Consider the following 27,416-nt stretch of genomic DNA (forward strand, 5'->3'; position numbering starts at 1 on the left):
GTCCCCTGACTTGTCCCATTGGAAGCCACTGACATGGGGAGAAAAGTTTCCATGGAGTGGTGGGGGTAGGCTCTGGGCTGTAGGAAATTGAGGAATAAAATGTTAAGTAAGTGAAGATAGTGAGTGTGGACCCCACACTGGAGAAGCTTGGTTCTGAAGAGAAGGAAGAGGAGTAATTCAACAGGAGTACAGAATGATGGGTGAGGATACGGTTAGGATGGGGATGCCCTGAAGGTGGTTATAGCCTGTGGAGGGAGGACAACTGAAATGCGGAAAGTTGAGGATAAAGGAGCGAGAGGGGACACCAGGTGGATGGGAGCCCTGTATGGGAGAGGAAGGAGAGGTGGAGGAGTATGAATTGGACTCAGACAGGACCAGATCTCACCTTCTGAGACCAGAGGGAAGATGGCGGCAGATAGAGATGGGTTTAAAGGAACCACAGAAGTTGAGGCCAAGATATTTTTTCTTTGAATGAACCAGGAGTTTAGGACGTCTCTTTAAAGTTAGGGACAGTGACTGGAGGAAAGTCAAGATGGTTTAGAATAATTGTCCAGTAAAATGAGAGAAGTGACTGACCAGTGACAAGACAAGATGTTAGGAGTCTGCATAGTTGGGTCAGTTAATGCCTGTCAGCACACGGACCCTGCAGAACTGTGTGAGTGACCAAGGCTGGGGTTCTGTTGGGCATGGGAATGCAGGACTAGAGTGAAATGGGTCGTGGACCCTCCTTGGAAAGCCTGAGGGGCTGTGAGGACAAGCAGGAAGTGGGGAGAGCCTCCCTCCCTTTAACACTCTTCCAGCAGGCCAACAGCCCTCGAGGGCGGGAAGCAGAGACCACGCACACAGCAGGGACCAAGGGGAGCATGCCAGACCCAGGACGGCCCTGGCACCAGCCGCAGCCAGACGTTAAAAGAGACTCTGGAGCCAAGTGTGGCTGCCACCACGAAGCCCATAAACTTGCTCTCTGGGGCCACGAAGGAAATTTAGTGTCCTCGTCTCCAGAAGCTCTTGCATTTATCAGGAGCAGCTGCCTGCTTCCTGGACCATAAATCATAAAGCTTTAGGTGTATTTCTCTTGAGTTGACGTCCCCTTATAAATAATACAAGGAATGCTTTCATTTTTTTTGGCAGAAGACTGCTTTCTCCCTCTCTTCTGGTTTTAGAGTGACCTTCTTTTTCAGTCAAATTGGAAATGTCCATGAGACTCACATATGAGGCCCTGTGATGTGCCATGGAATATGAGGATGGCAGACGAGAGTGTCACACTCCACTAATTTAGTCATCTAATAGAAGAATGCTGGGGCAATCTAGCAGGATCTAGTCAAGTCTAAAATGCAAGTGCCCTTTGACCCAGAGAATCATTTGCCCATGTGCTTAAGGACATGTGTTTTTTGAAGCTTTACAGGTTAGTAGGAAAAGTCTGGAAAGGAATTAAAAGTGAAACGAGAAGACTATAGTTAAATAAATCATGGCATAACTTTAAGATCTTTTGCATGACTTTAAGAGGACATGATAGACTTATGTATACTGATAAGGAAAGACGGCCAAGGCAAGTTATTGAGGGAAAGAAGCACATTGTAAGAACTTTTGTGTAGCGTAATATATAATATAGCATCAAATCATTTATGTTTTTAAAAAGCCCACGAATATGCTATGTACTTGCTACAACTACATATACGTTTATAAATACACAGAGAAAGATGCGGAAGGATGCACACCAAACTGAAGATGGTGGATACCTTTGGGAAAGGAGCTGAGATTGGGGTGGTGACCAAGAGGACTTTAGTCTTCTCTGTTACAGTTTAAGTTCTTGAAAGGGGAAAGCATTCAGAGATTACTTGAGCAAGTAGAAAGACATGGAAGTCAAGGCATCTTCTAGGTCAGTCCTTACTATAAATTTGGGTAAGATATTTCCCTCTGCAGATTTCAGATTTTCATTTCTCATTTGATATAATGAGCAACTTGGATTAGAAAATCCCAGAGGTCCCCTCCAACTCAGAAGTTCTAGAACCTTTAAACTGTAAACCTACTCCAAGGACAGGGCTCAGAATTTTTCAGGGCTTAATGCCATGGGGTCTGGCAGTCAGCAGGCATTTAATAAATACCTTTTGGATGGATGTTGAATGTTGAATAACGATCCTCATGCACTTTTAACATTAATAACAGGCCAGCTCTTTGCCAGTAAACCTTGCCAGGTGAGTGATCTACTCCCTGAGAAATGTTGCAAAACCATGCAGTGTGGCAAATGCAAATACAGATTTTGGAGGGATTCAAATCTGGGTTCAAAGTCTGGCTCTTCCACTTACCTGCTGTGTGACACTGAACAAATTATCGACCTTCTCTGTGTCACAGTCAGTGCTGAGCTGTGACCAGGTACAGTTAATATTTCTGTTCCCGCTCTGACATTATGATCATTATTCACTCAACAGAAATTTATTGAGCACCTACTGTGTGCCAGCTCTAGGGACACCAATATGAAGAAAACCGACAAGGAGCTCATGGTCCCTTCTTGCCTCCTGCCCCAGGCTGTCCATGGTGTGGGCACCTCTTCTCTAACTGCAACTGGACAAGCCTGAGGACTTGGAGTGGGGGTGGGGGAAGACCGACAAGGTTCTAGAGAGGGCTGCCCGGGGATGCCGAGGACCCACTCTGCCAGGTGCCGCTACAGGAGCGGGCGTAAGACGGTCTGTGCCTGAGTCAGTTGTTCCCGCCCCTCAGCCTCAGATTCCTCTTGTTACCGGGGGGTAATGATGTCTGTCTCCTGGGGTTCCTCTGGGCATCAAATAGACACCAACCCTAAGAAAGCAGCTACTTTTCTTGAGCTCTTTCGAGGTGCCAGGCTCTGAGTGAATACCGACTCGTGCACCATCTCATTGACCCTGACATCAAACCTGATTTACTCACAAGGAAACAGGAACAGAGAGGTTAAGCAACCTGCCCCAAGTCTCACAGCTGCAGAGGAGCAAATATAGACTAGAAATCCAGATGCCTTGACTTCAGACCATGTACTGAAACCACCACAGCCTCCCGCCTCCCACTCGAATGGGTGCTAAACAACTTAGGGTGTCATTCAAGGGCTAAGCATCCTTCTCATGCACTTTAATACAATTCTAATTATGAGCTTGGATATTATGTTAATGAGCATTCACAATCGGCTCTGGCCGCCTCCACTTCTGCTTCTGCTGCCTTATAAATTGGCTGATGGAAAAAAACAAAAGTATTGAGTTATCAGGAGTGACAGAGTCCTCGCCATTTGGGGTTCACAGAGGACATGGCTCTTTCTCCATACAGACCCTTCTTTTTAATTAAGAGCATTAATCAGATAATCTTGCTTTAATTAACTCCCCAGATGCACCCCACTCTTGGAGGCTCCCTTTGATATTTTTGACATCAAATCTTTCAGCATAAGATGATCTGTAGACATGTGCCAGACATTTGCCATTTGCTGAATATGCCCGAAAGGTTAGCATGAATTTGCACCCCCTTCTCTTTTGTGGAGACACCCCCTGCTTCAGAGCAAGCACATTTCAAGTGAGGAAGGGGTTGTCTGGGTTTTCTCCATCAGTCTGTGAATTTTCTTTCTATCTTATCACACTGGTTCTTCTATTATCACAGAAGCGGTGTGCATTTCATCTTAATTATGCATCTGTTTAATCCATAATTTCTGATTTATGGCCATTAGCTCCTAATTACAAGAGGACCACCCTTGAAAAGGAAAAGCAAATGAGCTGAGAGAAATGGAACTGAAAAGCAAGAGGCGAGAAGGATTTAAGTCCTACAACTGAGGGTGAATCCCGAGGCCCATTTGTTGGAGCAACCTATTGTTGGCAATCCTATATATTCGCCAGGGTCCCATCTCAGGCCATGGCCGACTTCATCTTCCTTATGGTAGCAGAAATATAAAATCCTGACCTCCAAACAAAGCTAAAATCCCTGAGGAAGAGGTCATCCATCCTAACTGTCTTTTTACCAACTCACCGTTAAAAAACAAAAACAAAACTTTAAGTGAATATGTTTATAAAGAAAGTTTAAACCCAGAACTATCTATAAATGGAAAACAAGTAGGACTCAGAGAAAAGGCAACTGTAGTGAATCCATAGCAATTTCTTATAAATTTTTTTTTCTTCTGCTTTTTCTCCCCAAAGCCCCCTGGTACATAGTTGTGCATTTTTAGTTGTGGGTCCTTCTAGTTGTGCTATGTGTGATGCTGCCTCAGCACGGCCTGATGAGCGGTGCTATGTCTGCACCCAGGATCCAAACCGGTGAAACCCTGGGCCGCCGGAGAGGAGCACATGAACTTAACCACTCGGCCACGGGGCTGGCTCCTATTTCTTAAATGTTCTCTGTGTACTATTTAAAATCATCTGGAAGACCACTCTTCAGGGAGGGCTGCATTAGATCCTCATCATTTCAACTGTTTGGGTGAGTAAATGCAATTTTATTTCCTGTTTTGGAGATGAGGAATGAAGGCTCAGAGAGGGTAACTGACTTGCCTAAAGTCACACAGCTAGGAAGTAGCAGGGTCATATCTCAAACTGGACCATGCTTGTCATTGCCTAGGATGGAAACAGAAGACTTGAACAACAATCTTCAAAGTGTGAGAGTCTTTGAGCTATTGGCCATCCAGAGGCAGCAGGAAAACACCCTTACCTGGGGCTGAGGATGTGGCTGCTGATGGCTGACTGTCGAGAGGGGCTCCTCATGGTGTCTGTGGCCAGGGACAGAGAACAACTCAACCAGGACTGCAGACTGCCCTCTGGCTGGGAGCTGACGACGGAGATGTTATCTCTAGAACGAGAATGCAGGATGCTGTCAACACAATGACAACCACAGTAACAGCAATAACTAGATACCCCTTAGCATGAGCCAGGCCTTGTGCTAAGTGCTGCTTATGCATAAGCTCAGTGAATACTAACACAATCCCTGAGAGGAGGGACCCCATGACACAGATGAAAGTAATGAGATGTGGGAAGGCCCACCTGAGTCTTGGCCAAGGTCACCCAGCTAGTCAGTGATGAAGTTGGGGTGCAAACCCTGGTCTATCTGATCCCAATGCCCAGGCTACTGACCACTGTTCCTTGGAAGACAAACACTCTATCACAGATGTTGAGGTATCTCCAATTTTGGATGAAAAATCAGTATTGAACTTTATAACAAATGATATGTTCCTGGAATATCTCCAGTGTGAAGGTCTCAATTCCTTGCCCACCTTGGTTGGAAATGTCACCGTGGACAAGGACTTCACTTGTATGCCTTCCTGCCCTGAAAGCAGCACAGGGAGAGGCCCATGTGGGTACTCAGTGGTTATTTTCTGTTGATTTACTTACTCAACATTATAAATATTGATAGATTGATTGATTGATTGACTGATAGAATATTCTGTCCCAGGCACCATGGGAAGGAGCTGTAAACATGAACCCAGCATTGACCCTGTCCTTAAAACCCCATCTTAGCAGAGTAGATATCTATATAAATAACCAGAAAATAAAGGAGAAAATTATCAGTGCCAGAGAGAGGGACAGAGGGGTACATTCTAGGGAGAATAAGGAGGGAGCCTTGACTTGCTTCTTGGAGTCATAAGGGAAGGCATCGAACAGTGGCAGTTGAGCTACGTCTTGTTCGAAGGTTAGGACGTGGCCACGCAGGGCCTGGAGAAGGAAATCTGGGGTGGAAGGAGCAGCACACATAAGGCACGGAGCCCGCAAAGGGCAGGACATGGATGATATGGAAAGTAGGAGTGCCAGGTAGAGATGGAAGTAAGGGTCAGAATGCGCAGGGCTCAAATGTCAGTCTAAAATGTCTATTCTGAGGAATGGGGAGCCAGTGAAAGTGTGTGAGGGGGACAGTGACGTGATAAGTCATGGGCTTCTCTCTGTCAAAAAGAAGTTGGATGGTTAAATAGTACATCCCCAGGCTACATGCTATGACCATGGAGTCAGAGCTCTCATGGGCATTGCTGGTAATTCCCCAAGGAGGCATGGATGTTCCCCCTGCAGACTGGACACAGAGAGGCGGGGGCTTGCCCTGGGCATCAGTATAAGCTGCTCAGTTCTACTCAGTGTTAACTTACATCTCTTTTCTGCCACTGCTGCCACAGTCCACTGCCGTCTGGACACTAGAAGGAGGCACAGGAAAGAGTCTGTTACCCTTGTGCTGTCAGGGGCTGGTGAAGAACACAGTCTTTGACGTTAGACAAACTTGAGTTCAAGTCTCACTTCCAACCTGTGCTGCTGTGTGATCTTAGGCAAGTCACTTACCTTCTCTGAGCCTCCTGTGCCCCTTTGCAAAGTGCAGCTAATAAAGGGACTCTGCCTCCAGAGTTGTAGAGCAGAGTCAATGAGACGACCCTTGTAAAGATCTCAGCATAGTTCTTGGCAAACAGTTAGTGCTAATTAAATGGTAGGAACCATTACTGCTCTTCTTGTTTTTGTACTGTTGTTATTAACAGCATCATTATTGTCAACACACAAGGCATGTGCTTTATGGTCCTTGTGAGTGCTTAGAAAATTACACATGAGGGTGAGGTGGTCAGCTTCCCAGGGCATTCTGGGAAACTCCAAAACTAATTGCAATAGTAGCAATTACAATGACCATAATAACATCAATAGAGCATATTCTTCAGGGAGTACCCCCTCATCCAACAAATATGCCTCACCCACGATCTCATCTAACCACCCGCCCATCTCCATTTTAGGGATGAGGAACCCGACACCCTTGTTGAAGGTCACACAGCTCTGAATCCCAGGTCTGTATGAGCCATTAAAGGTCACGCTCTTAGCCAGTGTGCAAGTGCCCACTGTAAACAGCCAAACAGCAAACCTCAGACGCCTAGGACCTCATTTTAATCCTGGATCCTCAGGCTGGGACCTCCCAGCTTTATTTTCTGCTGGAATCTGGGCAATTCCTTCCTTGGAAGACCTGGTTGGTTCCTCAGTGGGGTGCACCTGCTGCGCCTTGGGACCCACCCTAAAGGACCTATCACCCTCAGGGCTTCTATTAACATCTACCTGTCCTCATCAGATGGCAAGGGCCCCTACTGGGCAGTAACATGTATTAACCATCCCTTAGCCCCAGGGCTCAGGCCAGACCAGGAGTTCTCTCAGACAAGGCTTGGCGACTCCAATAGAAGAGAGATCTGTAAACTTCAACCCAAGCCTGCAAGTCTGGTTTATAAATAAGGGTTTATTGGAACACAGCCGCACTCACTCATCTACATGTTGCCCGTGATGGCTTTTTATCCACAGTAGCAGAGTAGAGTAGTTGCAACAGAGAAAATGTGGCCTGAAATCCTAAAATATTTACTATCTAGCCTTTTAAAAGAAAAGTTTGCTGACCTCTCCAGGAGAACAAAAGCACTTTTGTGAATGACCCTGTGACAGGCAGAATAATGACCCCCAGAGATATGAACATCCTAATCCTTAATCCCAACAACCTATGATGACACTTCCTGACGTGGTAACGTGGACTGTGCAGATGTGGTGAAGGTTAAGGATGCTGAGAAGGGGAGGTTATCTTTTTAGTAAACTATTTAAAACTTAAAAATAGTTTAAAACAACCCCACAACTTTGTTATCGGAAGTGGTCAACGTGAGTAGACCCAGTTCAAATCCTTCTGGAGACCTGAGTCTTTTCTGAGGCTCTGCTGGGCTGGGGCTGTGGAAAGAACATGATATTAAGAGAAAAGCTGACTGAATCCTAGTGCCCTCGCTGTGTGGCCTTGGCCTGCTCTCTTTCCTGCTTGGAGCCTCAGTGTCCCCATCAGTGAAGCCAGGAGTTTGGACCAACGAGCTAAGGCCTTGTTGAACTTGGATCCCTGAAGATTATACACAGTGGAGAGGATGCATTTGGGCCCTAAAGCAGGAGTCCTTGGCCTTTTGTGAGAATCTTTCATAGAGACTACGGAACTTCCACCTCCCCAAATGTACAAACACTGATTCTAATTTAATGTAATATCTGAGGATTGCTGGTATCATCCTGACCTCATGCATGGCCCCCTCCCTCGACCTACTGGTTCACAGACCCCAGGTTAAGGAAATTCGTTTCAGCTGACCAAAGAAACTAAGAATGTGTCAGGTGAGGCCCCGTGGAAGCAGGGGGATTTGAGTGAATGGAGATACATCTTCTGATATGCTCACAGAAAGAAAAAAAGAACTCAAGGCCCTTGTGGCCCAAGCCATAGTGTTCAAAGTGATGTAGCATTCCTTTTAAAAGTAGAGAGGGTGATGGGTGGGGAAGCATGGAGGTCACAGGTCCAATGAGGAAGAAGAAAGCAGGACATTAAAATTGTAACTTGAGACAGTGATGTCAGCATCATGGCAGAGTGAGCTCTTCCCTTAGATTCTCCCCACTAAGATACAATGAAAAGGACACTCATAAACCAACAAACAACATTCACACAACACAATAGACATCTGAGAGACCCACACAGCCACACATCAGAAGGTGGAGGTGCTGGACCCCCCCAGGAGGCAGTGGAAAGAGCAGAGGCAGGTGGAATCTGTGACCAGATATCCCCACTATGAGAAGGCACAAATCCACACCATCAAATACTACCAACAGGTATATTAACACTCAATACCAGAAGGAAAATGACAAGCACCCAGAAATCAATCCTGAAAGCATAGAAATTTACAATCTAAATGACAGAGAATTCAAAATAGCTATCATAAAAAAAAACTCAACAAGTTATAAGAAAACTCAGAAAGACAATCCAATGAAATCAGGAATAGAATTAATGAACAGAGGGAGTTCTTCACAAAAGTGATTGAAAACATTAAAAAAATCAATCAGAAATGTTGCAGATGAAAAACACAATGAATGAGATAAAGAAAAAGCTGGAATCTTTAAATAACAGAGCTGATATTATGGAGGACAGAATTAGCAATTTAGAGGACAGAAATGTAGACCTGCTTCAGATGGGGGAGGAGAGAGAACTAAGACTAAAAAGAAAAGAAGAAATTATCCTTCAGAGATGATGGAGAAATAAAAACTTTCCCAGATAAACAAAGCTGAGGGAGTTCATTACCACAAGACTTCCCCTACAAGAAATGATCAAGAAGGCTCTCATGCCTGAAAAAAAAAGAAAAGAAAGGTTTTACAAAATCTTGAGAAAGGAGATAAATAGGCAGACAAAGTCAGGAAACTGCAGCTCTCCATCAGAACAGGTTAGCTAACACTTAAGTATAACATTAAAGACAAAGGGAAGGAAAACATCAAAGATAACTATAACCCCTTCATTTTAACTCACAACACAAAACAGAATAAGTTGTGACAACAACTTAGATGGGGATGAGGGAAGGGGTGGAACCTGCTTAGACTAAGGAAATAAGAGGCTATCAGAAAATGGACTGTCTCATCTATGAGATCTTTTATATAAGCCTCATGGTAACATCTAAACAGAAAATCAGAACAGAGACACAAATGATAAATAAAGAGAAAACTGAGAAAGCCATCATAGAGAACCACCAGACTGAACTGGCAGTCCAAAATACATGGGATGAGCAACAGGGGAAATATAGAGCAACTGAAAAACAAGTGATAAAATGGCAGTATTAGGCCCTCATATATCAGTAATCACTCTAAACATAAATGGATTGAATTCTCCAATCAAAAGACACAGAGTGGTGGGATGGATCGAAAACAAGACACAACAATAAGCTGCCTCCAGGAAACACATCTCAGCTCTAAAGAAAATCACAGGCTCAGAGTGAAGGGATGGAAGATGATACTCCAAGCTAATGACAAACAAAAGAAAGCAGGTGTTGCCATACTTATATCAGACGCAGTAGACATCAAAATGAAAAAGGCAAAGAGAGACAAAGAGGGGCAGTATATAATGATAAAAGGGACATTCCACCAAGTGGACATAACACTTATTAATATACATGCATCTAACACAGGAGCACCAAAGTACAAAGAGCAACTTTTAACAGACCTAAAAGGAGATATTAACAGCAACGCAATAATAGTAGGGAACCTTAACACCCCACTTACAACAATGGATAGACCAACCAGGCAGGAAGTCAACAAGGAAATAGTGGAATTAAACAAAAACTAAACCAGATGGACTTAATAGATATATATAGAACACTCCATCCCCAAACAGCAGAATACACATTCTTCTCAAGTGCACATGGAATACTCTCTAAAATAGACCATATGTTGGGAAACAAGGCAAGCCTCAATAAACTTAAGAAGATAGAAATCACATCGAACATCTTTTCTGACCATAATGCTATGAAACTGGAAATCAACTACAAGAAAAAAGCTGAGAAAGTCACAAATATGCAGAGACTAAACAACACACTACTGAACAACAAATGGATCATTGAAGAAATTAAGGGAGAAATCAAAAAATATTTGGAGACAAATGAAAATGAAAATACACCATACCAACTCTTATGTGATGCAGCAAGAGCAGTCCTAAGAGGGAAATTCATAACAATACAGGTCCACCTTAACAAGCAAGAAAAATCAAAATAAGCAATCTTTAACTACACTTAACAGAACTAGAAAAAGAAGAACAAAGCCCAAAGTTAGCAGAAGGAGGGAAATAATAAAAATTAGAGCAGAAATAAATGAAATTTAAACAACAACAACAACAAAAAAAACAGTACAAAGGATCAATGAAACTAAGAGCTGGTTCTTTGAGAAGATAAACAAAATTGACAAACCCTTAGCCAGACTCACTAAGAACAAAACAGAGAAGACTCAAATAAACAAAATTAGAAATGAAAGAGGATAAATTACAATGGATACCACAGAAATACAAAGGACTATAAGAGAATACTATGAAAAACTATCTGCCAACAAATTGGACAATCTAGAAGAAATGCATAAATTCTTAGACTGATACAACCTCCCAAAACTGAATCAAGAAGAAATAGAGAATCTGAATAGACCAATCACAAGTAAAGAGATTGAAACAGTAATCAAAAACCTCCCCCAAAATAAACGTCCAGGACCAGATGGCTTCCCTGGAGAATTCTACCAAACATTCAAAGAAGATTTAACACCTATACTTCTCAAACTATTCCAGAAAATTCAAGAAAACAGAACACTTCCTAACACATTCTACAAGGCCAACATCACCCTGATCCCAAAGCCAGACAAGCACAACACAAAGAAGGAAAATTATAGGCCAATATCGCTGATGAACACAGATGCAAAAATCCTCAACAAAATATTGGCAAACCGAATACAGTAATACATTAAAAGGATCATACACCATGATCAAGTGGGATTTATTCCAGGGATGCAGGGATGGTTCAACATTCACAAATCAACCAATGCAATACACCACATTAACAAATGAGGAATAAAAACCACATAATCATTTCAATAGATGCAGAGAATGCATTTGACAAGATCCAACATCCATATATGATAAAAACTCTCAAGAAAATGAGTATAGAAGGAAAGTACCTCAACATAATAAAGGCCATATATGACAAACCCACAGCCAATATCACACTCAATGGGGAAAAACTGAAATACATCCCTCTGAGAACAGGAACAAGACGAGGGTGCCCACTCTCACCACTCTTATTCCACACAGCACTGGAGGTTTTGACAAGAGCAATTAGGGAAGAAAAAGAAGTAAAAGGTGTTCAAATTGGCAATGAAGAAGTGAAGCTCTCACTGTTTGCAGACGACATGATTTCACATACAGAAAACCCTAAAGAATCCATCAGAAAACTATTAGAAATAATCACCAACTACAGCAAAATTTCAGGGTACAAAGTGAACTTATAAAAACCAGTTGCATTTCTATACTCTAACAACAAACTAACAGAAAGAGAACTCAAGAATACAATCCCATTTACAATCGCAACAAAAAGAATAAAATACCTAGGAATAAATTTAACTAAGGAGGTGAAAGACCTATACAATAAAAACTATAAGACATTATTGAAAGAAATTGATGATGACGTAAAGAAATGGAAAGATATCCCATATTCACGGATTGGAAGAATAAACATAGTTAAAATGTCCGTTCTACCTAAAGCAATCTACAGATTCAATGCAATCCCAGTCAGAATCCCAATGACATGCTTCACAGAAATAGAACGAAGAATCCTAAAATTCATATGGGGCAACAAAAGACCCCAGATAGCTAAAGCAATCCTGAGAAAAAAGAACGAAACTGGAGGCATCACAATCCCTGACTTCAAAGTATACTACAAACCTCTAGTAACCAAAACAGCATGTACTGGTACAAAAACACACAGATCAATGGAACAGAATTGAAAGCCCAGAAATAAAGCCACATATCTACGGACAGCTAACCTTCAACAAAGGGGTTAAGAACACACAAGGGAGTAAGGAAGTTCTATTCAATAAATGGTGCTGGGAAAACTGGACAGCCCATAAGCAGAGACTGGAGTGATGTCCGTGACCCTCTGCGACCTCACCACCAGGATCTCGCTCCCCCGGGGAGGATATGCTCCTTGCTTCTCACCACACCTTCTGTCCAGGCTACCCCCACACCTCTAAACGTGCTATTTTTATAAATAAATACTCCATCCTTCCTCTCCTCCCTCCTTCCCTCCAATTGTCACCTGAGTTCCCTATTGGCTGAGTCCATGGGGGAAGCCACAGGGCAGAAAGCCCGTTGATGTGGTCCATCTGGGTCAGCCTCCCAGGCACATAGCAGGGTGGAGAGCGTGGAGTGGATGTGGAAGAGCAAAGAGAAGATGTCCCGCCCAACTGGACATCTCAAAATGAGTTAGTCTCTAGTCTAGGGGGAAAGAACCCTTTCAGAAGGGGGAAAATGTAAACTCGGAGTCCACATCTGGGCCTCATACTCGTGGAATTGGTTAGGGTGAATAGCGGTCATGAATTAACACCAGCACGTGCCTTGATTAGTTGTATTGTGCTGTAAAGACTTTGCTGTGCTGGGTTCAAATAAAGATTGCTTACATACAATCAAATGAATCACATACAGTCAAATGAAGTATGTGAGGAAGGATGCCTGGCTGCCCAGCAGAGAGAGACCTTGTCTCCCGCAGAGTCCAAGGCAAGTTGCCTTTGCACAGAACCTCTGAGGCGGAAGTCAAGGCCTGCCAGGCATTTATTTGCCCATCCATGATGAAATGCCATTCAGACCAAGAGTGGTGTCCAGCCTGGACCACACACTACCTGCCATATGAGAAGGTCACAACAAAGTAGAGTTTGTTTAAAATAGAGAGGCTGGGTTGATAAGACCTTCTAGAAACCATGCCACACCACTGTAGTATGAGAATCTGGTGAAGACACCTCACTCCTTTATCCTGAGGTGGTCTAGGACGGAGGCCTGTGGGAAGGGGGTGGGGAAAGGCTTCCAGACAGAAGCAGGAGGAGTTTTGTTCTGTCTGATCCTGAGAAGCGTTAAACCAGATGGTAGAAGTCACCACAAGTTTAACTGTATACAAGTCATGGATTATCGGTCCTGGCAGGTACTTAAGTTTGTGCACCATGGTCCATGGAGCCCTTGACTTCTGGGAAACCTTACGGGCTTCCAAAGGGTCAGGGAGAGGGACCTAGGAGGGGGGCTCAGCCCCAAACCTCCCTCTCTCACTCCAATCAGAGGGTGGCTGCACTCCATCCTAAGCTTGAATTTCCTATAGGAGCTTGCTTTGGTGTAAAAAAGGGCATTCTACTTAAATGAGGGCATTTGAAACCCACCGACCCCTTCACCATAAGAAGAAAGAGTCTCTGGACTGCAAACTCCATGGGTCAGGTCCAGGTCTGCCTGTTCCCTGCTGTACCTCCTGTCCTGACATGGAAGGTGCTCAATGATGATGATGGTGATGACGATGATGATTTTAGTCCGTTGAGTGGGCAAGCAGAGGCCCCGGAAGGGCAGGTGACCTGTCCGTGGTCCTGATCTAGCTGGCAGCGCAGCCCAAGACCGGAAGCCTCATCTCCTGACGTGTGGTCAGTGGTTCTTTCTCTCACCTTGGAGCATGTGGCTTTTAAAAAGGAACTTGAGCCAAGTATTTGTGGATAGGGGACTGCTGAGGAGCAAGAGAATTAATTAAATGTCTTCTGTTGTATTCCTTTAATGGCAGTCTTTGCCAGAAGCTCCAGTCTAACTGCAAACATTGCCTGGGAAGTCACACAAATGCACTGGCCCCACGTCACAGTGACAGACACAAGTTCACCAGCATGACAGGCCAGTTTTGTTGTCAGAAAACAAAGACTTGACAAGAGAAAGGGAGAAGAAAGGGTATGTTTGACACGACAGCAGAGCTTGGTCATTACAAGTGAGGGTGATGGGGTCAGCCTGGAGATCAAATCAGGGCCCCATCACTTACTGTGTGAGCATGGGACAGTTTCTTGACTTCTCTAAGCTCCAGTGTCTTCATCTGTAAACCAGGGATGACAATGGTACCAACCTCAGACAGTTGTTTTGAGGACAACGCATATAAAACAGGCAGGTTGTGCAGCTTGGTACAAAGTTAGTCCTCAGGAAAGAGTCCCCATCATCACAATTATTATTTCCTATAATGCCAGAGTGGATAAGGTAGTTTGGAGCCCTCACTCCCCATGAACCCCACTAGATGGGTACCCAGGCCCTCCAAGCTAAAAGATGCTTAGAGAGCCAGGTGGCCCCTGTGGAATTATTTACACACGTGCTATCCTGCACTAGGGCCCTGTGTTGTGACTTGACATGCGACATCAACTTACTTAGAATAATGGAGAAATGCTTTAAGCTGTTCCCCCAGGCCTGGGATGCTTATTATTCAAGGCGAGGGGAAGGTAAGAGAGTAGGGAAAGACATGTGGGCAGTTCCAAACCCTGTTTTACTATGTAGCAGGAATCTTTAGAGTCTGACCAGAGCCTGGGCCCACTAGTGAGTAAATTAACTCGGAATTATGCCCTCAGTGCCAGCTGCAATCTTTGGATAGGCCCAGATCTTTCTACTTGTCCTACTGCAGCCTAACTTTAGCCAAGTTTAGAGGATGTATGTTGGAAAATGTACAGCTTACCCTCAACACAGTCATAGAGGATGCCATTCCACAGCATCCATCTCAGATTGGGCCAGCTGGAATTGATACACTCTCAAGTGACCCAGGAGTCAGAGATGTCATCCATTGACCTCTCTACCCTCCCCCCTCCAAACTCCCAGCCAAGGCACGGACAGACCAGCCACAGACCCCGGGCCAGGAATAGATGGGGCTGTCAGTCAGCTGACGCATCCTCCCTCCATGAGTAATGAGTGTGCCCCAGGCCTGGGGGAACAGCTTCAGGCATTTCCCCATTAATCTAAGGAGGTTGATGCCGTCTAAATTCCAACGTCGGGCCCTAGTGCCAGACAGCATGTGTTTCAAGGCTGCTGCACAGGCCACCTGGCTTTCTGATCACGTAGCCACCTTTCCAGCCTGGAAGGCCTGTTACACTGGGATCTAATTCCCAACATGGGGAAATGTGACTTTTTATAATTTGAACAAGTGTCTCAAAGAACCTCACCTCCAGCTTAAGTACCCCTCCCTCTCTCTCACTCCCAGGGGGTGGGGAGGGGGTTTGAATCCTAATGGAAGCTCCATTTGGAGAAGGACCTGGGACCAATCCCTCGGGCCCCAACCCAAACCTCTTACCCCAGGCGATGAGACAACGGAGAGGGGAGTGTGGCGTGGAGCTGCCAGGATTGGGGAGAGTACAGGCTGGCACTGCGGCAGGATCTGGAGCCCTGCTCTGGACAGCAGCTCTATACCTAGCAATGCATACATTTCTTTTGATTGTTGATAACCTATTTAATTGCACTGTGACCAGAGAACATGGTCTGTATAATATTAATTCTCTGAAATGAGCTGAGACTTCTCTGTGAGCAATTTTTCCCAGTCTTCCCCCATTCTTATGCTATTACTGAAATTTATGCTCTGTGGTAATTTCAAATCTAAGTACAAGACAGCAAGTGAGGACCCAAGCCTGCTGAGACTTAAGAAACGCTTCCTAAGACCCACTGTGGGGCCATGGCTGGCTTCACAGGCTTGCAACTCATGCCCAGAAGGGTCTGCGCCTGGTGTAAATTCTCTGCTGTTGCTGCCTCAAAAGTCTAACAATTTTGGGACAAGAAGTCCCCATTTTCACTTCATAGTGGACCCACAAATTATGTAGTGGATCCTGCCTGGGGGTCTGGGGCCCTTGAAGGAACAAACGGACTCAGTGGGCTTCTGTGGGCCATTTCGAGAGAGGAAGAAAGGTGGGGAAAGGGAAGGAGGAAGTGGAGGAAGGTGGGGTGGAGGAGGAAGAAAGGAGAGAAGGAGAGCCGTTTCTCTTTCAACTACCTGATTTGGGCACACAGGTCTCTCAGTGCCAAAAACGTGCCTTGTTCAGCCTTTGCTCGCTTGTCTCCAGATCTCTCCATGGCTGGCTCCTTGTTCTCATTCAGGTTCAATTCAAATGCCTTCCTGTCAGAGAGCTCATGTCCACCTAACCTGTTCATCATAGCACTGTGTTCTCTGCCTCCAAAATTCCTATTGCATTCTAGTGTTTCACTGACCAGTCTGTTCACTTTATCCATGAACACACACACACACACACACACACACACACACACACACACACACATTCCTCCATCAGAAAGTGGGTTCCATGAAGGCAGGGACTTTATATCTATCCTCTTCTCCTTCTCTCTTCCTTAGGAATTCAACAGAATGTTAACGTCTGCCAGACTCGGGCAAGTTATTCGATCTCTCTTCATCCATAAGACGGAGAAAAATGATAACAAGACACAAGTGCAAGGACACAAACACCTAGAGCAGTGTCTGGTGTGGAACAGGTGCTCAGCAAGAACTCATCAAATGCATGAATGAATGAAACTGAGGATTGTTGAGCCCCTACTATGTCCAAGGCACTGTGCTGGGGGGTCATATTTTTTCACTTTTTTATTAGCAACCCATCTTACAGATGAAGAGATTGAGGCTCAGAGAGGTTGAATAACTTGCTGAGGGTCATGCAGAAGTGACCCACTAGATCCGTGATTAGAATGCAGAGTCTGTCCCCTCCCCTCAGCCTCCCCCAAATCCACTTGGGGTAATCCTACACACTGCATGGGGCTTTGCCAGAAACAAGACGCATTTCCTCACACCGGTGTTCTCTGATCCTTTCACGCCTCACACAACCCTGAAACACAGGTGAGGCCCCCTCCAACTTCGGGAACTGTGAGTCAGGTTCTGTGCGGGTATCAGAGACCCAGACGAAGAGAAGGCAACAGACACCAGTGGAGAGAGAGAGTTAAGGCCCCAGAGACAAAAGAACATGAAAACACAGATAGAAACCTAGAGTTCAGCCTGGATTTCCAGGGGCCCAGGGCCGGGAGCTCAGAAAAGCTGGATCAGAACAAGGGGGTGAGCATGAAGCTTGTCACCCAGAGCGGAGACAGGTAACAGCATCTCCTATTAGGATGAGGGCAGGGTCCCTTGAAGGCCGGAGAGGACCCCCCACAAGCAGAGACTGGAGTGATGTCTGTGACCCTCTGTGACCTCACCACCAGGATCTCGCTCCCCCGGGAAGGATCTGCTCCTTGCTTCTCACCACACCTTCTGTCCAGGCTACCCCCACACCTCTAAACGTGCTATTTTTATCATTTTTATTTATCAGAAAAGCAATCTCTTGCTATGCAAGTGAAAATGGTTCAAAGGTTTTGCTCATTGGCAAAAATTTAAAAATGCTAGTATAGACAGCCACTGAGTCTCATTATAATCAATGCAAAAGCTCCTGTATTTCTGTTAATGGAAAAGCCAGCCCAAGCATCAAGCAGAGAATATCGGCAATAGGGCTTTGTAATTACAGACGTCGGTTCTGTCAGGACACTAACAAAACTGGGGGCGTGGGCGGCGGCCGGGAGGTCCTACATGGGCTCCCGAAGTGGGGAGCAGCTGCAACATCAGTATTTACCATTTCACCAGCAATTTGGCAGCTGTGCAAATTAGCAGGGAGTGGCAGAAACACTCAGAATGTGCATAGCAGCCGTTTTCCACACACTGAAGATTTTTTAGATAGAGCCCTTTCTTGAGAGGCAAGAATGTGGGGTTTCAGAGTCCTATGGGTCACTGTCCCGCTGAGGCTGTCCACTTCACAGGACAGTTTGAGGCGACATGACTCTGAGCTGCTTATGACCAGCCCGGGACTACCTCAAGGGAAGAACGTGTTCACATTCTAAAATAGGGTGTATAAAGCACTTAACTTATACCAGCAAAATCTCCTAAAGAGGGCACCAGTATAGCTAGAGATGTGTGTGCATGTTCATGCAGTTTTAGAAAATATAAATAAGCTGGAAGAAAACAAAAATTTAGGTCACCCGTAAAGTCCTGCCCCAGTGTTGGAATGTTGGTGTGTTTCCTTCCAGTCTTTTTTCTTGACGAGGCATGATCGGCTCTAACACGGGCACCTGGTTCCTCTTGCTGGTTAAACTGCAGCCGATTTGCAACCGTCTCTGCTTCCCTCGCTGTCTGTCTCATGCCCACACCTCCCACCGGTCAGCAGCTGGCCCCTGCCTTCGCCATGCTAAGAGGGGTGCGGCAGGCAAAGGTTGAGTAAGAAACTCAGCAGCCTTACGTTCTAACTCGGTGTACGGTGCTAATTTGCTGTGTGACCTTAAACTTGAACCATGAGGTCAGGGTCCTCATGGGAACGGAGAAGGTTGCACTCCGCGGTCTGATGCTTGACTGTTCTGGCTGCAGCAAGAAGTACCCCCGACAGAGACGAACACCAAGAGGGAGTGACTGCCCACGCAGCCCGCACAGGTGTGTGCAGAGACAGCTGGCTGGCGCTCGGAGGAACCACAGCTGAAGGGTAGTCTAAGGCATGTTGCTCCTCACCGAAGCAATGCAACGAAAATGCCTCTCCCCGCTCCCCAGGCTTTGCTGCAGAGGCTGAGAAGGGGCAGAGAGGCTGAGGCAAGATGGGCGGCTGTGATTTGCCGAGAAGTACCATGCCAAGGCTACACCAGCAGCTTTGGGGACAGGACACTTGGGGCCACCTGCAGGGGCCACACAGCCATGACCTGTGGCTGCTTGAGACCTGAATGGAGACAGCGGGAGGCAGCCTGTCCATCTCCTGAGGAAGGAGCAATGCCCTGACATTGACTTTGAGTGGCCTCGCCAATCACTGCCTGTCTCATCTTGCACCCTTCAATCTGGTTGCCTTTATAAAATTTCTTGCTATTCTGTACAAACGTAGCTTACACTCTGATGGCACTTATGTGCCCCGGATGCTGTCCTACATGATGCTCATCTATTAACTCATTTAACCCTCCCCAACAGCTCTATGAGGTAGGGAGTGTGGGTTGATAAGTCCAGCCTGTAGGTCCAAAGTGGTCAAATCTTGGCAATTAGATGTGATCTGTCCAATAGCATTGCGTCCACTTTACAGATGAGGGAGTCAGGCCCAGGCTGGATGTGTAACTGCCCAAGATCACACACAGCAGTCCACTTTGCAGCCACTCTCCCAGATTACCCGCCCCCCTCACCCCCAACAAAGCCTTGGCGAGCTGGGCCAGGTGTTTTTGGCGGTCACAAGGAGACGTTAACACCAGCGGGGCAGCATCCTGTCTCTCCTCACCTGAGCCAGCCAGTTCTCTCTCCCACCCCCAAACACATCTGCGTGTCCCAGCAGATGCGGCCCCCAGAGCCCCCAGGCCTGCGAGGGGGAGCTCTGTCCACTGAAGACAGAAGCTCTCCAGCCACACCCTGCCCCTTGTAGGTTACCTCTCCGTGTCGCTGTCGCTGGACGCCACCTCTTCCAAGGCTGCCTGCAGGTCAGCAATCCGCCGGATGGACGTCTCCAGGTCTGTCTGGAGGGTCTGCCTCACCGCTGCGAGCTCCTCCACGTACTTCTCCTGGAGACAGAGACCACAAGCACGTTGACCTTGGGCAGGAGCCCCACTTGCCCGTGAGCTCTCTGGGGGGACACACCCCTGGCTGACCCTCGTGTTCACCGAGCACCTGTTACGTGGTGGGTACCCCACAAGGGGCTCTCTCTGTGGACGGGCTCCCTGCACCCTCAGAGAGATGCTCTGAATTTTCTAGAGGAAATGGATGCTTGGGGGCCTCCAGGGCACGGCCATGGACAGCGCTCACTCACTCATGCTGGTGGTGCTAACCCAGTCTGTCTGACCCCAGAGCCACGCTCTGAACCTGCACGGCCATGCTGCCTGCAGAGTGGGCGCCCAGCACACCTTGGACGGAGGAGTAAGGGTACGAATCAACTCATGTTTCCCGGAACAGTCACAGAGGCTGCTTCCGGAAGCCGAGTCTACCCCAGGGATGGATCTGGGAGCAGGAAGTTGCAGAAAGGGCAGAACAAGAATAGTTCCCTTTCATCCCTGTCACCTCGATTCCTCCAGCTTCCCGTCCTCAAAGGCAGCAAAGGCAAAGATGGACGTCCCAGCGGGGCTGCCCCAGAGCAGACAAACACCGCGGGCATCTCCTGAGGTCTTTCTGTGCCCAGAGCTGTGGTGAGTGCTCAGTGAGCTCTAGGGTGGGGTCGAGGGCAAGGATGCACCCAGCATCCTCCAAGCACAGGACAGCCCCCACCATAAAGAAGGACCTCGCCCAAATATCCGCAGTGCCCGGTCTGAGAAACCCTACATAAAACCTGGAATCCGACCTTCTGGGAGTTAACCCGACAGGGAATAAATCAAAAGGCATAGCAAGGCTGTGTTCCCAAGGATGCTGGGGCTGATGACACGGAGAAGCGGAAAGCCACCCCATCACTCAACAATTGGGAACGGCTAGGGACATCAGAGCGTGTCACTTTGATGCTAATAGCAGACTCTGACATTAGAAATAAGGATTGCCACAGCATGGAATGCTTCTGTGAAATCATGTTAAGCAAACGGAACAGAACAGAGAACCATCATGCCCATATCTATATGCAAATGACACACACACACCTGGAAAACACTTGGTGAAGACAGGTTCCAAGAGGACTTTTCTTTTAAGCTGTTCTAATTATGTAAAGTTTATTTTTTGACTGCTGTTTTAAGGAACACATATATACGAAATGATGAGAACATGGAAGGGTGAAAATACAAGGATTTAGGATCAAACCTAAGAGCAATTCTCAGCTCCCCATTTAATACTTACTCACTGTGTGACCTTGGACAGTTCACCGCCCCTCTCTGAGCCTGGGATCGTTTTTCTTTATGTTGGAGATTGGGAAATTGAGGCCAGTGAAGTCACTCAGGGTAGTAAGGAGCAGAGCCCCATGTAAGCCCTGGTCTGCCCTGCTTCCAGGCCAGCGATCTTTCTGGGGCTACATGTATACACCCCAAGAAAAGCCAGCGAAAACCAGGGCTGCTGTCCATTATAGGGACACGCTGAACTCTTCTTGGCAGATCGGCTTGTCCATTCACGGGATTGTAAGTCTGCTCCTTTCAACTGAGTTTGAGTCTTTTCCAATTTGAGAGAGAGAAAGAGAGAGAGAAGGCACAGACAGAGAAAGCCCCAGGGCCAAGCCGAGCTGATGAGAGCAGGGGTGGCGTGGGGAGGCAGTGGTAGTGCGCCAGGGGCAGGCAGAGCGTTGTAGCTGATTGAAGCTGCCAGCTGTGAAATCCCTATCTTGCTGCTGACAAGGTGAGAGACGATCTGAGGCAGGGCCCCCGGGCAGGAGGCCAGTGGACTGTCAGAGGAAATAACAGACACCATGGGGTGGCGACACGGGTGCTCGCCCCAGGACGCCAGCATGTCAGCTCCAAAGCCACCTAGAAAAATGGCGGGGTGCAAAATCCCAGCAGCTTCCCGGAGCATCTGCTCAGGCTTGGCCCCTTCGTAGTCAGCCGGGATGACGGCGTCCCTGGGAATCAGCCACCTTGTCCCTGGAGATGCGGCACCTGTGTCTTTAGAGGACAAGAAGACGCTATCCAGAGTCCACATCTGAGCCATCTTAGGCTCGTGGTGAATGCTCATTTTAGGAAGGAGGAAACTAAAGACCAGAGCAGTGGAATGGCCTGTCTGAGGTCACGCAGCTGGGAGACCACAAAGTCAAGATGGGCATACAGGACCTGGGGTCTCAGGTGAGAGCGCTCTAGGCCACAGGTGCTGAGAGATGAGAAGAGAGCACAGCCGGCCCCTCCCAGTTGCCCTGGGTGAACTCTGCCGTCAATGTCACTCGGAGGGAGCAGCTGGGGCCTGAAGTCCCAACCCTCGCGGAGCCTCCTGGGCGGAGGACAGGGACAGGGCAGGCGCCGAGTCTCAGGGATGGCAGGCTCTGGGCTGGGACAAAGCAGGTGAGAAGAGGAAATGGGGAGCTGAGATGGGTTGAATCCCAAGAAAAGTGAAAGCAGGCCCTGGAGCCAGGATGCCTGGGTTCGAATCCCAGCTCTACTGCTCACTGGCTGTGTGACCTTCAGCAAGTTACCCAACCTCTCTGACCCTCATGGGTAAAAAGTGGGCAGTTGTAGCCCTTTCATTCACAGGGCTGTTGTGAGCACTAAATGAGCTTGGCAGAGAGGAAAGGCTTGGCCAGTGGTGGTATTACTATCATGCCAGAGGTAATGATGAGTAAGTGGCTGGGTGTCCCCATGTCACTGAGGAGGATCGCCAAGGTCACACAGTGAATAAAGAGATTGGAATGCAGGACTCTGGCCCAAAGCTTTTTCAGTCTCCTGCAGAGGAAAGACAGGAGCGTTAAGCAAGGGCAGCATAGGGGATGAGTTAGCTAGACGGAGTGAGGAGAGCTGACAGCAAGGAAACCATAGACAGATGAGGATACACGGACCAAGGATGGGGTTTAGAGGACCTGCCGCTGCTCAACACCCTCCACTGCGCTCTCTCGCCCCCGCGCCGCACCCTCCATCTGCCAGGGGACTCACATCCCGGCTCACTGGGAACACCCCAAGGAGACAAATTGGGGAAATTTAGAGTCTGTGTAATCAGCAATCAGCAAACCTTTCCCGCTCCAACTCGAAAACCAAACAGAGTCTGCTGATTGCAGAGACCAAGTCATCACGTGAAATGAATGCGGTGCCCCAAACAGTCTGCCTGGGGCAGACTAAACAAGGCCCCAGCCAGAGATCACTCCAGAGACACGGAGAGGGGCGCACAAGGAGAAGGCAGCACGAGGGAGGCACCCCCTCTCAGTCCAGGAGTCAGGCCTTCTCCCACCCTCCGTGACACCTGACCAATGATGCTTGGGGATGGATCAGGACTCCTGAGTGCAGTTAGGGTGTGTTTGGAGGCCAGGTAGGAGCTTAGTCTTCTCTGCGACTACCTCTCTTTGGAGATTTGGAGCATGAAGAAGTTGGGGGGAAAATTAGGATATGAAACTATTTAGATAGTAAGACGCATATAGTAGAAACCCATGAATAAATATACCATATGCCCATATTAATCTATAGCTCCAACACAGCGATATATACATTGTAATAGACACATACCACACTTCTATAATAGACATTCTATATATATACATATATATTCATATACCGCTCATTCACTCATTCACTAAACATTTACCAAGCATTTACCACGCAACAGCGCTGATCTAGGCACAGATGATACAGACAAAATCCTAAATTCCAGGAAGCTGGCATTCTCGAGGGGACCTGATCCATCTGTATGGCCCGTGTCTAGATCATGGCAGGCACTCAATATATGTTTTGGGACTGGGTGAATGGAATTATTGCATGACTCTAAGTGGGAATGAAGGAAGGGCAATGCTATTGCACACACCTGCTAATGCGTATATCTTATACACCACGCATGCAAAGACAAACACAATAGCACATAGTATGTAGGCATGTTGGCCTCCCCAACGCCACTTAAGAGAATCATTAACCCATGTTAAACCCCAAGCTACTCCCCCTGGAACATGTCACACAGCTGCCTTGTGGGAGCAGTTCATATGATAATTAGTGGCTGCAATTAAAATCATCTCCTCTTGTGAGGTTCAATTAGAGGCTAATACTTAAAGCCGTTGTTGGTTTTCTCTGCTCAGGGCATCTCAATCTTCAGAGGACCTTCTCCTGTCTGCAAACACACAGGACTCTCATAGGTCAGTTTCCTCGGCTCTGGGGTCACCTCTCCAACGTTTCGAGATGCGCCCCCAAGATCGACCAAAGTTAATTTCACATAGTTTATAATTATAGATCAAACTATCTCAAAACACCCCCCGAAACTTGATGAAAATTGATCTTATTATTTTCTTCTGATGCAGTAAAGACAAAGAGAATCTTCATGTTACAGAGCTGGGTGCTAAAAAAAAAATTATAGACACATATAAATCTGTATGTGTGCGAATGTGTGTGCACACGTGTGTAGATAGACACACACAAACACCCCCAGTCTGACACATAGCACATACATAATGAATACTTGTTGAATTCATTAATAAATGAATGTGTGTGTTTGTATTTCTCACATGGGCAGACACTCTGCTAAACGTTTGAAATACCTTATCTCACATCATCTTTATTGGGACCCTTGGGGTCAAGTACGATATTAACACATAAACAGGAACCTGAGAACATTACAACATAGTAAGAGAGTTATTTTCTCTGTGTGGTGAGATATCAGGTGAATTTTATTTTCCTTTGTGTACTTTTCCAGATTTTCTGCAAGGAATATGAATTACTTTTATTATCAGAAAGTTAAAAAGTATAGGACTTTATTTCTCTCTACCCTACATTGAACAAGCATCTGGTCCACCTGCCCAGTGCCTGTCCTGGCAGCCTCATCATTCCCATTTTATAGATGAGCAGGCTGAGCCTCAGGAAGATTAAGCCACTTGTCCCAGGACATGCACCCAAACATGCCAATCTGGGGTTGGACCGGGGTCTTCTGTGGACCCGGCCCACAGCTCTTTCCTGCTTTGCCTCTAATTACTCCTGTTTCATTCAAGGGTGCCCGTGTTTCTGGAGGTTGGGGGGCGTCTTCCTAGAAAGAAAGATTATGAGGATCTGCCATTGTTTCATTCCAACTGCTCGAGGGTCATCGGCCTGGGAGACACGCGGCTCTTAGCAGGACAAGAGCTCCAAGGCCGTATTGACAATGGAATTAGCACTGGCAGGAAGCATTCAGTCTCATTTTGGGAAACAGAAGAGTCGGGGTGCCCATTAGAGAACCCAAAAGTACGCCTCAGAGTCTCTCATTTAAGACTGGAAGGAGCCCAACCCCCAAGAGGAAGAGGGATCAGGGAGTAGGTGCTTTCTTCACAATCATCCTACAAAGAAATTGTTCTATTCTATTTTCATGATGTGGCTATAGACACAGAGAGACTCCTCCAAGATCCCAAAGCCACACAGAGGGAAAATGACAGACAGATTCAAGCTCAAGCCAGCCGATTTTCAAAGGATCTGTAAATACTTGGCAATTCCCTCCATCCTTTTCTTCACCCATGGCAGGCATGCCGCATCAATCACTGCCTAGACCCAGGCAATCTGGGGCAGAGTCCATACTCTGAACTGCCGAGCTCTGTGCTCCATCCCAGGGCTGCCCCGTGCTCCATCTACCAGCATCAATGGGAATTCCCAACTCTGCCACACTTTACATGACCGCAATCCTTCTGGAAGTGCCCCCCCAATCCTCTAAGAAGACATTTACATGAGTTGGTTGGTTGGCACGGGGAAGAGGGGTCTCCTGGAGAATTGATGAGCGCTCTATGGAACTGAGGAAAGCTGAAGCCCACCACTTAGGGAGGGACCCTGGTAGGTGGGGTGGGGAGACACAACCTACTAATAACGTGGGAGCAGAGGGCGAACGCTGGTCTCAAAACAAGAAGAACCCAAAGCATCTGTGTGAATTTTGAGGCGTCACTAATCCTTTCTCCCTCTCACTTCCCCATCTGTTAAAATGACAGTATTATTCCGTGCTAAAAGGTTGTTGCAAGGAACAAGTGCAATCATGGAAAACTGTGTTCACCTGGTAGACCTAACAGTGGCACGTCCTTGATGCATAGCAAGTGTTCCCATTTCCTTCTTTCTAAGTAAAGGCTCTGAAAATATGAAGCCGGCAGGTGTCATATAGCGAGGATAGCCTCACTTTTTAGAAAATGAAGTCTACGAACCTAATGCTTTTTCGTTGAAGCCGCAAGAATTTAATACAATGCCTCGCAGGAGCCCATATCAGTCAGGAAAATAGAAATCACTCTAGATTATTCGGCCAAAGGAATTTAATGTGGGGAATTGGTTATCCAGGTGATGGCAAAGATGAGCCAAAAGAGATTAGCAACTGAAGGAAGGCACCGCCTACACAGGGCTGAAAGGAAAGCCAAGAATCAGGCCATTCAACGGGAGCTGAAACTGCCACAGGGTGGCCCAGCAGAAGTTGGCTTCAGGGAGGGGGGCAGAACCTAATGGGATCTGGAATTACAGAGGCTCAGCTGCTGCCGGAGACGCCTCCCAAGGCAGCTCAAGAGGGAGGAAACACCCTGGCTTCTCTCCTCCTCCTGTCTTTCAATTGTCCCTCACTGCCTTTTGTTGGCTGAACCTACCAGAAGGCAAGCTAGGAAATACGGTTGCCTGTAATTTAGAGCAGAGCAGAGAAGGGGCAAGGATGGATCTGAGAGCAAGCAGGAGAATTACCAGTACAGAGCACGGAAGTCCCCGGGCTCAGCCCAGGCTCCACCACCAAAGCCAGACAAGGGTGTTTTCAGTTTGTAAACATTCATTGAACTCTACACTTCCGAGATTTGCACACTTTTCTAAATGTATATTTCAAGGAGAAAGTTATAAGAAATCCAGATGATGATTTTCAAGTGTTACAGAATCAAATGCTCGATTACGAACCCCCAGTCTCTGTTAGTTATTTATGGCTACGTGACCAATTGCCTCAACACCTAGTGTTTTGAAATAGCAAATAAACTCAGCATCTCTCATGCTTTCCTGTGGGTGAGGAATTCAGGAGTGGCTCACCGGGGTGGTTCCGACTCAGGGTCTGTGGTAGGATGACCCCCAGAGATGTCCACGTCCCAACCCCCAAAACAGGTGAATATGTTAACTTAGACGGCAAGAGGAATTGCAGCTGTGATCAAAGACAGTATCTTGAGATGGGGAGATTATCCGGGTGGACCCTAAACATAATCATAAGGGTCCTTATAAAAGGAAGGCAAGAGGGGCAGTGGGGAAGAAAGCAGCAATGCGATGATGGAGTCACAGATTAGACTGACTCAGCCAAGAGCCAAGAAATGCTGGCGGCCTCTAGAAGCCGGATGGGGCAAGGAACGGATTGGCCCCTGGGACCTTCACAAGGAACCAGCCCTGCTTGCACCTTAATTTTAACCCCCTTTCCAATGGTGAGGAGGGGCTCTGTACTTGATTCTTGGGGTCCCAAGTTCCCCCCGACAGGTGGGGAGTGGTGGAGGACGGAGACCCCTCCAAAACTATAAAAGAATAAGTTGTGTTATTTTAAGCTACTGTGTTTGTGGTTATTTCTTGTAGCAGCCGCAGGAAACTTGTACAGGATTAGTCCTCATGCCACAGTGAAGGTGCCA

At 46.8% G+C, this 27,416-nt stretch overlaps 1 protein-coding gene across 2 annotated transcripts in view; it reads right to left on the reverse strand.

Moving 5' to 3' along the window:
- The window catches only part of MYO18B (myosin XVIIIB), a 250,417-nt gene that overhangs the window by 18,075 nt on the left and 204,926 nt on the right, over nt 1-27,416 (reverse strand). For both annotated transcript variants that reach the window (XR_011541781.1, XM_070626960.1), the window contains exons 40-42: nt 19,694-19,824; nt 6,071-6,115; nt 4,651-4,788 (exon numbers count right to left, since the gene is read on the reverse strand). Coding sequence is in view for 1 of the 2 variants with exons in the window: in XM_070626960.1 (XP_070483061.1) it covers nt 4,651-4,788; nt 6,071-6,115; nt 19,694-19,824 (314 nt within the window). In the remaining variant the exon portion in view is untranslated. The remainder of the gene's footprint in view (nt 1-4,650; nt 4,789-6,070; nt 6,116-19,693; nt 19,825-27,416) is intronic.

This window comes from Equus przewalskii, chromosome 7 (assembly GCF_037783145.1).
Source record: "Equus przewalskii isolate Varuska chromosome 7, EquPr2, whole genome shotgun sequence".
NCBI lineage: Eukaryota > Metazoa > Chordata > Mammalia > Perissodactyla > Equidae > Equus > Equus przewalskii.